Here is a 14,436-nt window from a genome sequence, read left to right as displayed (position 1 = left end):
GGATCAACATTATTGCAAGGGAACAAAGGAGAGGGTTCAAATCCCTAGGACTTCCACCCTTCTCTTCAATGGTTCAATGGTGCTTTAATTGTCACACGTGCAAATGCACCATAAAAGCCTTTCCTTACATACAGTCCAGTAAGGTATTGCACACCCAAGCACAATCCCCGATTAGCAAAGTGTACAGAAATAGTCCATTGAGCTCGCTTGAGGCACCATATTTTGGTGCCATTTTCAAAGTCCAGACCCGTTCTAGGTCTTATGTGCGCTGCCCGATCTATGCGAGCCCCAGGCTGCAGCGGGCCTCCGGCCGTCAACTTCCTTGGACGTGTGGATGGACCAGCGAACCAATATTTGGGATTAGTGAGAATGGATAAGCCCAGATGAAAGATGGTGAGCAATTTGGACAACATTCTCCTCTGTAGCCTGACTGGATTAGTATTCCCAGCATTTTCCCTAATTAAGGAACCTGAATCCCAAACTCTTTAATAATGTCAAACAACCACTTAAAAGAATGAGGCAACATTTAATGCGTTCCTCGTGCAAGTAATTACTCTTTCCCTAGCTGTAGCAAGGCTCATATTTTGCCTTGGCAGCTAGACAATAGGTGCAGGAGTAGGCCATTCGGCCCTTCGAGCCTCCAAACCGCCATTTAATATGATCATGGCTGATCATCCAAAATCAGTACCCCGTTCCTGTCTTTACCCCATTTCCCTTGATTCCTTTAGCGCTAAGCTAAATCTAAATCTCTCTTGAAATTATCCAGCGAATTGGACTCCACTGCCTTCAGTGGCAGAGAATTCCACATATTTACAACTTTCTGGGTGCAAAAAGTTTTTCCTCATCAAATGGCCTATCCCTTGTTCTTAAACCATGACCCCTGGTTCTAGACTCCCCCAACATCAGGAACATTTTTCCTGCATCTAACCTGTCTAATAACTTGAGAATTGAATATAGTTCTTTTAGATATCCTCTCATCCTTCTAAATTCCAGTGAATACAAGCTCAGTCGACCCATTCATTCATCATATGTCAGTCCAGCCATTCCGGGAATTAACCTGGTGAACCTACGCTGCACTCACTCAACAGCAAGAATGTCCTTCCTCAAATTAGGAGACCAAAACTGCACACAATACTCCAGGTGTGGTCTCACCAGGGCCCCGAATAACTGCAGTAGGACCTCCTTCCTCCTATACTCAAATCTTCTTGTTATGAAAGCCAACATGTCATTAGCTTTCTTCACTGCTTGCTGTTCCTGCATGCTTACTTTCAGTGACTGATGTACAAGGCCACACAGGTCTCGTCGCACCACCCCTTTTCCCAATCTGACACCATTCAGATAATAATCTGCCTTCTTGTTCTTGCCACCAATTGCCATTCGGCCCTTCGAGCCAGCACCGCCATTCAATGTGATCATGGCTGATCATCCCCAATCAGTACCCCATTCCTGCCTTCTCCCCATATCCCCTGCCTCCACTATTTTTAAGCCCTATCTAGCTCTCTCTTGAAAGCATCCAGAGAACCTGCCTCCACCGCCCTCTGAGGCAGAGAATTCCACAGATTCACCATTCTCTGTGAGAAAATATGTTTCCTCGTCTCCGTTCTAAATGGCTTACACCTTATTCTTAAACTGTGGCCTCTGGTTCTGGACTCCCGCAACATCGGAAACATGTTTCCTGCCTCTAGCGTGCCCAAGCCCTTAACAATCTTATATGTTTCAATGAGAAACCCTCTCATCCTTCTAAACTTCTTTGCTGCTGAATTACAAATGCATTTCATATTTTAATCAATGAACAGACATGATTTTCCCCTGAAGTATATGCAAGTCTATAATTACCAACGCATGATGGAGTCCTGTGGCTAGATAATTAGGTGTGAAGGTGAGTTTTTAGAATTGATCACCACTCAAAATGTAATAATGCTTGCATGCAGTATAAATGCCCTGGATTGTCCTCAATCCAACAGCCACCTTACAGCTGCCACCATACTATGGCTGCAGCAGCACTAACCTCTCACAGCCTTGTGAGACAAATTGAGCTACAGACCTCTCTGCAAAGGTGACCCATGAAGCAGAGCAGTTGGCAATTGTTGACGAGAATCCAGATGGGCCCCAGGTTGCTTGAACAGCTTTGGCAGTTTGTGTTGTTAAAGGTATTTTCAGTAGGTTGATAATAAGAGGCCTTCAAAAGCAATTGAAGTTGGTAGCAATAACATTCAGCGCGGAAACAGGCCCTTCGACCCGCCGAGTCCACGCTGACCAGCGATCCCCGCACACTAACACCAATCTACATACACTAGGGACAATTTATAATTTTTCCAAGTCAATTAACCCTACAAACCTGTATGGAGTGTGGGAGGAAACTGGAGAAAACTCACACAGGTCACGGGGAGAATATACAAGCTCCCTCCAGACAGCTCCTGTAGTCAGGATCGAACCTGTGTCTCTGGCAGAAACTCTACCGCTATGCCACCATGCTGTAAGAAGATTAAAAATCTTATTTTTTTTTTTTAAAGTGCCACTTAAAACCACATTTAATTAATATAGCATAAATAATTATTAGAATCAACATTCAAAAGCACTTTTAAATGAATGGGGCTCTGCTTTTATACTCCAGGTTGGGTTAAAGCTAAGGGACTGGATACAAAGTTGCAGAATGACTCTTTGCCAGAACTCTCCAACTAGTACCAAGACCTTGCTTGGCTAGCGTTGAGAGCCGTCTCCCCATACAGATCTTTCCTGTACGGTTAGAATCTCTCTGCCGACACATGCTGCCCTCAGGAAGGTGCGGTAGGGATGAGACAGTTGCCTCCCTTTTTTGCTCTGTGTATTTGCAAGAGAGGGATATGGAGAAAGATGTGAGGTGTCTGCTCATGGTTCACCCCGAGCAGCTGCGTAAAAGAGGACTCTCTGATCCATTGGCTATACTGAAACAAACATCGTGTGCTGCTGGAAGATCATGAGTGAAAGGCACCTTTTCATAAGGTCATTAGCGATAGGAGCAGAATTAGGCCATTTAGTCTACTCCACCATTCTGTTATGGCTGATCTACCTCTCCCTCCTCACCCCATTCTCCTGCCTTCTTCCATAACCCCTGACAACTGCACTAATCAAGAATCTATCTATCTCTGCCTTTAAAAAATCAATTGACAGCTTCCACAGCTTTCTGTGGCAAAGAATTCCACAGATTCACCACCCTCTACACTAAAGAAATTCCTCCTCATCTCCTTCCTAAAGGAACATCCTTGAATTCTAAGGCTATGACCTCTGGTCCTAGACTCTCCCACTAGTGGAAACATCCTCTTCACACTTACTCTATCCAAACCTTTCACTGGTCTGCCAGAAGCCATTTAGTGTTCCAATGCAACAAGATGTCCATAAGGGAATGCTATTGACTGACACGTTACTGGGAGCAGAGTTTGGATAAGGGATGCACTGAAGCTTAGTGTAGCCAATACAAACACTTTCTGGGGATGAACTGCAACCTATGGTTTTATTCCACTGGGTATTGAGGGGCTGGCTCCAATGTCTTTAGGGCCTGTCCCACTTGCATGCGCCTGCATGCGGCAAGCGCGACCTAAAGGGCCAGTCCCACCAGCATGCGCCTGCATGCGGCAAGCGCGACCTAAAGGGCCAGTCCCACCAGCATGCGCCTGCATGCGGCAAGCGCGACCTAACATGGTCGCTTGAGCCGTATGGCCTCGCGGGGCCCGGTCCCACTTCGATCGCCGGAGCCGTATGGAGTTGTGCGGAGCTGGTCCCGACATCGCGCGGGGCTCCGAAAAACTGACCGTGTTCAAAAATTCCGCGCGGCAACGGCCTGCCGGCCCACAGCCGCATTGAGGCCGTACGTCACGCGCAAACTTCCCGCGGTCTTCGCTTGAACTTCATGCCACTTGCTCGACCTTCGCGCGGCCCCCACTTCTGGTATGGTCGCGCTTGCCGCATGCAGGCGCATGCTGGTGGGACCGGCCCTTAAGTCTCTCAAACACCTGATGTCTGTATCATTCCAGGAGGCCACATGAGTTGTGTTGGTGCTATGTACTTAAAATGTGCAGATGTATAAAATAGATAACACTATAAATGTATCAACTGACTGACACTTCAAATGTAAAGAAAGTCATGCAGTTCTATTTTTGACATGAAAAGTAAGCACTTATTTCAGCACTCTGAAAACTTGCTCCCTTCATTATTGGCAGGTTCTGGCCGCAGCCAAATTCAGTGCATAAAATGAACTGTCAAATTAGCCAATATTTGGTTTCCAGCACCTCCCAATGGTGTGACCTCTGTCTCATAACGACGTGGTCCACAGACTCATGAGAAGAGCAGTCCTGAAAAATTCTCCAACAATCACACCTTATTCTGATTTGGAAACATACCACCATTCAATCATTGTTGCTGACCCCAAAATCCCTGAGCTTCATACTTTGAGAGTGCCTTCAACAGAAGGACTGCAGCAGTTAAAGAAAGCAACTCAATACCCACTACTGAAGAATAAACATTTGTGGCTACTATATCTGCTCTTGACAATGGCGCTTATGAATAAACAGAAATAACCTATTAAAAGGAATGTATTGTATCCATTTTATCCCCAAACATTTTTATTCAGCATATATTATTAAAAACACATGCACTCAACCAAATTGACATTACAGAAGCTCTCTGAATCTCAAGAATTGAAATGAATACACAGGCCCGTATGAAGCTTTTCAAAAAGGGGGGTGGCATGACAGGATTACAAAAAAAGTACGTGAAATAATGTGCACATCACATTACATCAGGAGTGTGAAGCTTGAAGTCACTTGCAGCCGGGGTCCAGGGCCTGCTTAAGGGCCCTGGTAGCGCTGAGGTTTTGGATGCTCTCTGGTGCATTCTGAGCCTTATTCTGGTGCATTTTTGCACAAAATTTATGACCAATATTTCAGAAATAATTTTGGTTGAGTCAAGAGTAATGAGTGGGTGAAATGGCATGATTGGGGTCATTGTTGTTCAATCAGGGATTGAAGTTCTCCTTGTTTTAATAATCAAGTTGTAACTGTTGGAAAATGTTATGTAAAATGTTATATCGGAGCATGCAAAAACTGCAAATAAAATACTGTAAGTTTTTACAGTAAATTCTCTGCCCCCTCTCTCTCTGTCCTCTCTCCAACCCCCTCCCGCTCCCTCTTTAGATGCGCCTGCGAGTTGGGAAGCTATGCGTGACTGGATAGGGTGGGGATGGGGTAAATGGAGCGAATGAATAATATTAATATATCAATGTGAGTGCGTGAGTGTGTGTGTGTGTGTGTGGGGGTGGTGGTTAGCGTGTGTGTGTGGGGGTGGGTAAGTGTGTGTGTGTGTGTGTGTGTGTGTGTGTGTGTGTGTGTGTGTGTGTGTGTGTGTGTGTGTGTGTGTGTGTGTGTGTGTGAGTGTGTGTGTGTGTGTGTGGGGTGGTTAGTGTGTGTGTGTGGGGGGGGGGGTGATTAGTGGTACATGTGTGGGGGGGGGTGATTAGTGTACATGTGAGTGTGTGTGTGGGGGGGGGGGTGATTAGTGTGTGTGTGTGTGTGTGTGGGGGGTTGATTAGTGTGTGTGTGTGGGGGGGGGGGTTATTAGTGTGTGTGTGTGTGTGTGTGTGTGGGGTGATTAGTGTGTGTGTGTGTGTGTGGAGGGAGATTAGTGTGTGGGGGGGGTGATTAGTGTACGTGTGTGACGCTGCAGGCCGCCCCCCCCTCCCCTCCCCTCGCAACCGCACGTTGAGGGGACGGGACCCAACGGGTTCCACTTGGTCTAGTAACTATTAAAAGTCTGATCTTGGATGTGTGTGTGTTTGTTCGTGTGTGATTGTTTGTGCATAATCCCATCTTCTCGATAAAACGACATGCTAACGGTAACATTTTTACATATTCCAGTAGAGATTTTTATCCTGGAGTCCAAAATCGCCTTATCTGAAAATGTCATGCTTTATTTCTCAAGTTATTAATGAAAATCATAAAAAATCTGACAAACTTTGAAGTCTGCGCGATGTCTTGCTCGCGCGAGTGTCAGTCCCCACACCCCACCCCCCCCCCCCCCCCCCCCCCCCCCCCACCCCTCCCTCCTCCTTTGGTTGATGCCTGCTCCCCCCTCCTCCCCGCTGCTCTCTCCTCTTTCTCTTTCCCCCTCCTCTCCCCCCCTCTCCCCTCCCCCCCCTCCTCTCGCCCCCCGCATCTCTCCCCCCTCCCCCCTCTCCTCCTCTCCTCCTCTCCCCTCCCTGGCCCCCTCCTCTCCTCCCCCCACCTATCGCCCCCCTCCCCCCAGTCGCCACGCCAGCAGCATCCTAGGGTGCACAAGTAACCACGCCAGCAGGGCCCCGAGAAGCAGCCGCAGGTTGTGCCAAAGAGCCGCTCAAGCGGCGGGTTGGTGAAGGCGGATAGTGGCACTCGCACTCTGACCTCAGCTGTCGCTTCTCCTGAGCCTGCTCGGGCTTGGACAGTTTCTTCGAGCATCGTGGATTCGAGCCCGAGGCGATCGAGAACCTGGCCAGGGAAACGTTTGCCGCCGATGCCGCCTTCAAAAGACTTGCCCTCAAGTTTTGCAGCGTGAGCTGCCCAGACCCGGAGACCGAGCAACGATAGGGACTACAAGCCGCTCCAGGGGTAGAACAAGCCTCTGCTCAACCGGACATCGAGCGCAATGACAGGGTCATCCAGTGGCTGTACGGCTGCAAGAGGGTGTCCTGATGAAGAATAAAAGAAATAGCAGCCCATTTTTTAAATTTGGATTTTTTAACTCTGGATTTTATTTTACTCTGGTAAAGTATCATGGGCGACCGCACCCATCGCTCCCCCCCCCCTCTGTTTGGACGCCCATGATACACCTCCAAGTTGGTTCACTTTATTTTATGGGAGAGATTTTAAACCATTCAGATACCGTTTGATTGTATGAAAAATACAGAAGGATATATTTTTAAAAAAACTCTAGACAATTATATGATTTCTGATTAAATGCATCCTTATTTTCTTGAGACTGCGGTTAACAAAGTGGTAGTAAAGCTGTTACATAGTTTGAAACAATCGATGTGCTTGTCCATGGTTTTATGATTCACTTGTTTCACTGATTATCTCTCTGCCCAGGTACCCATGTCATGGAAGGTTCAGGCAAAATGGTGGTTACGGCAGTGGGAGTTAACTCTCAGACCGGCATCATATTCACGCTGTTGGGCGCAGGCACTGAGGAAGAGGAAAAGAAAGACAAGAAAGGTACAATTATTGCAGCAGAAAATAAATGTGTATTGATCAAGCACTTGCGAAAATCAATCATGTGTGAATAAGTCATGGGAGCTCCAATGTGAAGCACAGGTTTGATGCTGCCACATATTAATGCAGAGCTGCAAGTGTCAATTTGCAGAATGGAAACACAGTGGGATTTGGCATAAAGCTAACGTCTCGAATGGAAAATTGTGCAAATCTCCAGCTGTTAGCCCAATGTGATTCTTCAACTAAAATCCTGATGGCGCACAGGAACAAGCCATCATTTTGAAGGGGCATGCATGATAAATAATGTGAAATGTACTCGTATCTTTCTTACAGTTTTCCTGTCATTTTGGTCGATTTAGTCATAATTTTATTACAGCTTACATGTTAATCATTTGCTTAACACTGCGTTGTTTTATTTTCCTCGTGGATTAATGTTCTGTTTTAAAATTGTTAGGGAGCATTATTCTTTCTCTGTGACCACAAATGTTTTTTGGAAAAACCTTTATCTATGGTGCTATATATATCTTTTGGCTCCTGCAGGTTTTGCTACAAAAGCATTCCCCTGCGTGATGATCACTTTTGCAGCAGTTGCCATGAAGCATTGTGCAGAATTAAACCTTACAAGAAAAGCTAGATAAGTGGCAGCAGCGCCTGTGGTCGACTGGGCTTATATTCACTGGAATTTAGAAGGATGAGAGGGAATCTTAAAGAAACATATACAATTCTTAAGGGATTGGACAGGTTAGATGCAGGAAAAATGTTCCCGACATTGGGGGAGTCAAGAACCTGGGGTCACAGTTTAAGAATAAGGGGAAGGTCATCCTTCCCCTTATTCTTAAATGAACTGAGATGAGGAAAATCTGAATCTGAATTTAGAACTGAGATGAGGAAAAACCAGAGAGTTATGAATCTGTGGAATTCACTGCCACAGAAGGCAATGGAAGACAATTCACTGGATGTTTTCAAGAGAGAGTTAGATATAGCTGTTAGGGCTAACGGAATCAGGGGAGATGGGGAGAAAGCAGGAAAGGATTTTGAATGAACAGCCATGATCATATTGGATGGCGGTGCTGGCTCGAAGGGCCGAATGGCCTCCTCCTGCAATTTCTATGTTTCCTTTGCAGTATGCACATGTGGGACACCTCCATTAAGTTGTAGTGTGTGATGAGTCTTTGCTTTGCAGATGATTTGCCAAATGTCATAATCGGACCGTTAGCTACATGCTATTGCCTCGCCACCACTAAAGATTTTTTTTTCTCTGCAGGATCAAACACCCTCCTCCCATTTTATCCATCAGTGTTTATCCATAGAAACATGAAGCCAAAGGTTTCTTGTACTTGGGACAACAGTTTTAGTTTTGGGTCACGTGGAACAAGAAATGATGGAGGATGATTTGCTTCCACTGGACTCTTGTGGGGGATGAGGCAAACGTTAGAATATTGCTACAAGGGTATCATGGACTCCTCCACAAATGGGGCAGTCTGACGAGGCAGATGAGTGGGTAGTTTGTGCGGTAGGGAGGGCTCCTTCCGCAGCTCACACAAGGATTCTGTGCACTCTTCATGCACAAAGTCCAGTGTCTTCACATCATTCTGGTTGTACCAACTACATTGCAAGTGGGATGTTCTGTTTTGTCAACAAGGCTTTGATCATATGTTGAATCTTTTGCTTGGTAACTTATTTCAATGGCAGAAGATGGAATTGAGCATGTAGCGGGTCTGGTGTCAAATAATCAAAAGAGGGACCTGCACCATATAGCTGAGTGAATGATCGGGATGTATACCTAGGTCAGGATACTGACGATGGTCGGCCTATCCTTCCAGTGGATGTGGAGGATTTTGTGGCGTTGTACCACTGGTAGTACTTTTGAAGTATCTACTATAGGTAGCCCATGTCTTAGAAGCAAGTAGGAGGGCAGGGATCACTGCTGTACTGAGGTCACAAGGTTTGTGCCCAATCTGAGACTTTGAAATATCCTTGTTCGCAATTAAACAAAGTAATTAGTAGTGCATTGAGGGGAATGGTGAATGCATCATCCATGTCTGTCTTCATCCAGGAGTGCCTCCAAATACATATCAAGTGATTCACATTTTCCGGGTTTTTGCTGTGAATCATTTTTGTCAGAGGGCAGTGCAATGTGGCAAGGTATGGGTTGACAGATATTTGACAAAGATTCAATGTAGGGACCATCCTCTCCTCTAGTGTAATGAGCAGGTCCACAATGGCTCAGAGCTTGACATCCAACTCCATACAAACGCAAGCAGCATCTGGAAAAGGCTGCTTCTGGAGTTCTGGGTTAAACTGTATCCATTAGTTTTGAAGATTAGCTCCATTCCAATCAGGGGTTTAATGGAGGTGAGATGCAACATTGCAGCAAGAAAGATTTAAACAAGTATCAGGATAATGATGCAGCAATCTCTTGGCAAAGGAAGTTTCTTCTCTTAAAGATTTGTGGATTTTTGTGTGTGTTTGAGGCTGGAATAGATACATTTTGGGCTGCAGTGGAATCACTGCTGACTAGAGAGAGTCACTGTGGCTTTGTGCGTGAGAAATCCTATCTCATAGATCTGATAAGACATCGCCAAGAGGATTGATGAGGGCAGGCAATATTATATATTTGGACTGTAGCAAGGCTTCTGATAAGTTCCCACAAGGTAATCTCGCTTATAAGGTAAGATCACAGAGAATCCAAGGTGAGCTAACCAAATTGATTTAAAATTGGCATGGATGAGGAGTCAAAGCGTAATTGTGGAGGGTTGTTTTACTGATTGGAAGCTGTAACACATGGTGTGTCGCAGGGGTCAGTGTTGCGTTCACGGTTGGTCATTATCTATATTAACAATTTGTATGGCAATGTTGTTCACACTGTTAGAAAATTTGTAAATGACACCAAATTATGTGACACAGTGGAAGGAGGATACAACAGGATCCAGATCATAAGGATCCAGATGAAGTTTACAACAGGATCCAGATCATTTGGGACGATGGGCCAAGAAATGGCAAATGGCAGAATTTAATTCTGACAAGTGTGAGGTGTTGCACTTTAGTATATCAAACCAGGGCAGGACTTGCACTGTAAATAACAGTGCCCTGGAGAGTGTCATGGGACTGAGAAAAATGAGAGTACAGGTACTTGGTTTTCTGAAAAAGGTGGTTTTGGTTGGCGTTGTGGTGAATGAGGTGTTTGCCCTTTACTTATTTGCTGCATTGGGAACGGTACTGAGTAGAGAAGTTGGAACATCATGATGCATCTGTGAAAGTCATTGGTGAGAGCACACGTGTGTGCGGTTCTGTTCACCTAGCTAAGAGAAGAATGTTATGAAGTTGGAAAGTGTGTACAGAGGAGATTCATCAGGATGTTCCCCGAACTTGCAAACTTGAGGAAGTGGCTGCATATGCTTGGACCTTTTTTTTGAGCATAGGAGCCTGAGGGATGACCTTATTGAAATGTACAAAATCATAGGTGCATGGATAAAGCTCACAGTCTTTTTCCTCAGAAGAGAGGATTCTAAAACTAGAGGGCATAAGTTCAAGGTGAGAGATTTAAGAGGGATCTCAGTGGCAACTTTTACATGAAGATAATTCACATTCCTACCAGTCTGTGACCCTGCAAATCAAACCTCCGAGTGGCTCCTAGGATATCAAGGTTATCCTCAGCCGACAGACCTCATGACATCTGTGCAGCTTCCAGCACCGTCAGCTGAATGCAGAAAGAATAAGATCTATATCTTCATGTTGAGCTATTGAGCACATCGTCAATACATTCAAACAGCCCTTCACGATCCTGTCTCACATCAGGTCACCTTCAACACAGCCTGATAAGATTTTAGCATTCTTACTGCCTCTGACTGTTGCTTGCTTCAGAGGAAGCGAGGTGTCAGGGGCAGCCAGAGGAACTTTGACAGGAGTACATAATTACATCAATTCCCTGGAAGGCAGCTCGGGAAATACATGTAGCTTTTCCTTCGGAGATTTGTTTTCAGTCTGAAGAAACCTTCAAGTGCTTTTTATGCACTGGCCTTGTGCTGAAAGAATCATTCACATTCCCATTAACCATGTGCTGAAAACTTGACCAGCCTCCTCATGAAATACGTGCATGGTTAATAATTGTAATGTGTGTTGTGTGAATGTGTGCGTAATCCCGCAAGGTGTATTCAGGAATGTTTGCAGTTTTAAATGATTATTCAGTCAAAAGTGTCTTTATGGCTTACATCCACCTCATGTAGAACTGATTTAAAGAGCAGGGACACATGAGGTGATTGACGATTGTGCCAGTGGCATTCTCTTAGGGTTGAGCTTGCTCTTACTTTGTAGCAGATAAGCCATGACCTGGAGTTGCCGCACTTCCCATAACCAACCGTTGAAGTTAAATGGAGCCCATTTATTCCAGCATTCATTGGCACCGGGCCTGTACTCGCTGGAGTTTCGAAGAATGAGGGGGAACCTCATTGAAATAGGCAGAATAATGAAAGGCTTTAACAGGGTGGTTGTGGAGAGGATGTTTCCACTAGTGGGAGAGTCTAGGGCTACAGGTCATAGCCTCAGAATTAAAGGATGTTCTTTTAGGAAGGAGATGAGGAGACATTTCTTAAGTCAGAGGTGGTGAATCTGTAGAATTATTTGCCACAGAAGGCTGTAGAGGCTGTCAGTGGATATTTTGAAGGCAGAGATAGATAGATTCTTGATTAGTGCGGGTGTCAGGGGTTGTGGGGAGAAGGCAGGAGAATGGGGTTCGGAGGGAGAGATAGATCAGCCATGATTGAATGGTGGAGTAGACTTGATGGTCCGAATGGTCAAATTCTGCTCCTATTCCTTTTGACCTTATGACCATTTCTGTGCTAGCTCTCAGATAGAGCCATCCAAAACAAATCTACAGCCCTGTTCCCTCCCCATGTTGCCCACATTCCTCTGTTTCAAATGGAGAATCAATTTCCTCTAAATTAAGGCACTGGTTGACTGAAAAGCAGTGTCCTGCAATTGTAGAAAACGTCTCTGAACGTGTAGTCTTTTTCCTCAGTCTCTCGCAATCTTAAATCAATGATTCGTGTCACTCGTTCCTCAACCAGAGGCATATTCACCTTGGGAAAGGGTTTACATGAATAGCTAACTTTAAAAAGATTGATTAGATTGCTAGAATAATTGAGGAAACTCACGCACTCACAGTTTAAAAAGAAAAGGAGCTGTGGTGAGTAGTGGAAGTTAAGTTTTGGTGAGGCAGATCTATCTCTCCCTCCTAACCTCATTCTCCTGCCTTCTCCCCATAACACCTGACACCTGTACTAATCAAAAATCTATCTATCTCTGCTGTTATGCAGAGAAAGACAAATTCTCAGCCATGATCTGTGATGGATTCAATGGCAGATATGCCCATTGCAGGGTTATCCGCAATGGATGCTGGTGAGTCGCTTGCTGTTCAGCAGAGCATCCGCCATGGGACTTCCACAGATTCTACTGCTGTTGGGATGGATAATCCACTGACTGAACTGTGTAGGAAGGTACTGCAGATACTGGTTTACACTGAAGACGGGTGTAAAAATGCTGGAGTAACTCAGCGGGACAGGCAGCATCCCAGTGAGAGAAAGAATGGGTGACGTTTCGGGTCGAGATCCTTCGTCAGACTGAGGGTCAGAGGAGAGGGAGTCTAGAGATATGGAAGGGTACGCTGTGAAAACAACAGATCAAAGCAGCCGATGATCTAGGAAATGTAGAATGGATCATTATTGGCTGAGGGGAAGGTGACAACAAGGCATACACTTAGTAAATTAATGTTAATCAGAAGGATCGTGAAACTAGTGGGAGAACTAGGGTGGGGGAAGGGATGGGGAGAGAGGGAAAGCGAGGGTTTCTTGAAGTTAGGGAAATCAATATTCATATCATTGGGGTGTAAGCTGCCCAAGCAAAATATGAGGTGGCTGTTCCTCCAATTTGCATTGGGCTTAACTCTTACAGTGGAGTAGTCCCATGACAGAAAGCTCAGTGTGGGAATGGGAGCGGGAGTTAACCTGTTTAGCAATCTGAAGTTCACATAGGCCTTGGCGGACTGAGCGAAGATCATTTCGCTGAACACCTCGGCTTAGTCTGAAGAAGGGTCCCGACTCAAAACATCACCCATTTCCTCCCTCCAGAGATGCTGCCAGTCCTGCCGAGTTACAACAGCATTTAATATCTGTCTCCACTGACTGGCCTGCCAGGTACAGAGGGCCCATTGAATCAATGGGTAGTAAGATGTGCTCCGACCTACTTGATGCCGCAAGTACCTACGACTAGCATCGCAACCTACCTACGGCCTCCTACGACATTGTGTCGGCTATACTGCGAGTATGAGTCAAGGGCAAACTCGGCAGAGCTCGTGAATTAGGTCGTGAAAGTGGGACAGGCCCTTTAAAAGCCAACTCACCGAAAGGCCGCCATGCCAAAACGCCAACTAACCGAAAGGAGGCGTTGCCTGGAAGCCAACTCACAGAAAGGCCGCTGTGCCGAAAAGCCAAATAACGGACATGATGTCGCCGGTGGGGGGGCGGGACTTGAGGTCTTCAAGTCTGAAGAAGGGTCTCGACCCAAACGTCACCCATTCCTTCTCTCCAGAGATGCTGCCTGCGTTACTCCAGCTTTTTGTGTCCCTCTACGGTTAAACCGGATTACAGATTATCTGGTGTTTTGTGCGTGGGAGACTGTGTGCGTTACGCAGGCAACCAGATGGTATTACTGTGTTTAAACAATAAATAAAATATGCTTCTTGTTGTCAAGGTGGTGGGGGGGAGTGGGAGGAGATAAAATTGTTCGTTGTCATGCACACTTGTCAACGGCCCGCCAGGGAATTTGTGTGTCACTCCATGTTTTAAAAGCGATTTACCAAGGCTGCCAATGCCCCAAGCCGTCTGTCCCCGCGGCCGTGGGGTGGGGGGTTGAATCATCCGGTGTGGGTGTTGGGGGTTGAATCACCCTGGTGTAGGGGTGGGGTCCGGTGGCGGTGCATCGCGGTCAGTGACTCTAGGTGGGCGGAGGGACCAGGCTGTCCCCAACTCTGCTCCACCCGGCCCCGTGTGTGTGTGCGCTGCCGACCCACAGCCCGCATAGTGCAGCTGCACGGGGGAGACGAGGCGGAGGGCGGCCGTGGCCGTGGGAGATTGGGGGCTGTCCCGAGGGATGCGCTCCTTCGGCCGCTTACAACTTGGTGCTCGGGTTCAGAGTGCCCAGTCACCCTCCAGCCACGGGCGGTCTC

The 14,436-nt window shown here is 46.3% G+C and overlaps 1 protein-coding gene across 13 annotated transcripts in view; it reads left to right on the top strand.

Moving 5' to 3' along the window:
* Positions 1 to 14,436, top strand: part of atp2b2 (ATPase plasma membrane Ca2+ transporting 2) — an 840,804-nt gene that overhangs the window by 611,693 nt on the left and 214,675 nt on the right. For all 13 annotated transcript variants that reach the window (XM_055648263.1, XM_055648251.1, XM_055648255.1 and 10 more), the window contains one exon: positions 7,092 to 7,217. In XM_055648263.1, coding sequence (XP_055504238.1) covers positions 7,092 to 7,217 — 126 coding nt within the window. The remainder of the gene's footprint in view (positions 1 to 7,091; positions 7,218 to 14,436) is intronic.

This window comes from Leucoraja erinacea, chromosome 16 (genome assembly GCF_028641065.1).
Source record: "Leucoraja erinacea ecotype New England chromosome 16, Leri_hhj_1, whole genome shotgun sequence".
NCBI lineage: Eukaryota > Metazoa > Chordata > Chondrichthyes > Rajiformes > Rajidae > Leucoraja > Leucoraja erinaceus.
This window is presented reverse-complemented; position numbering and strand designations above follow the sequence as displayed.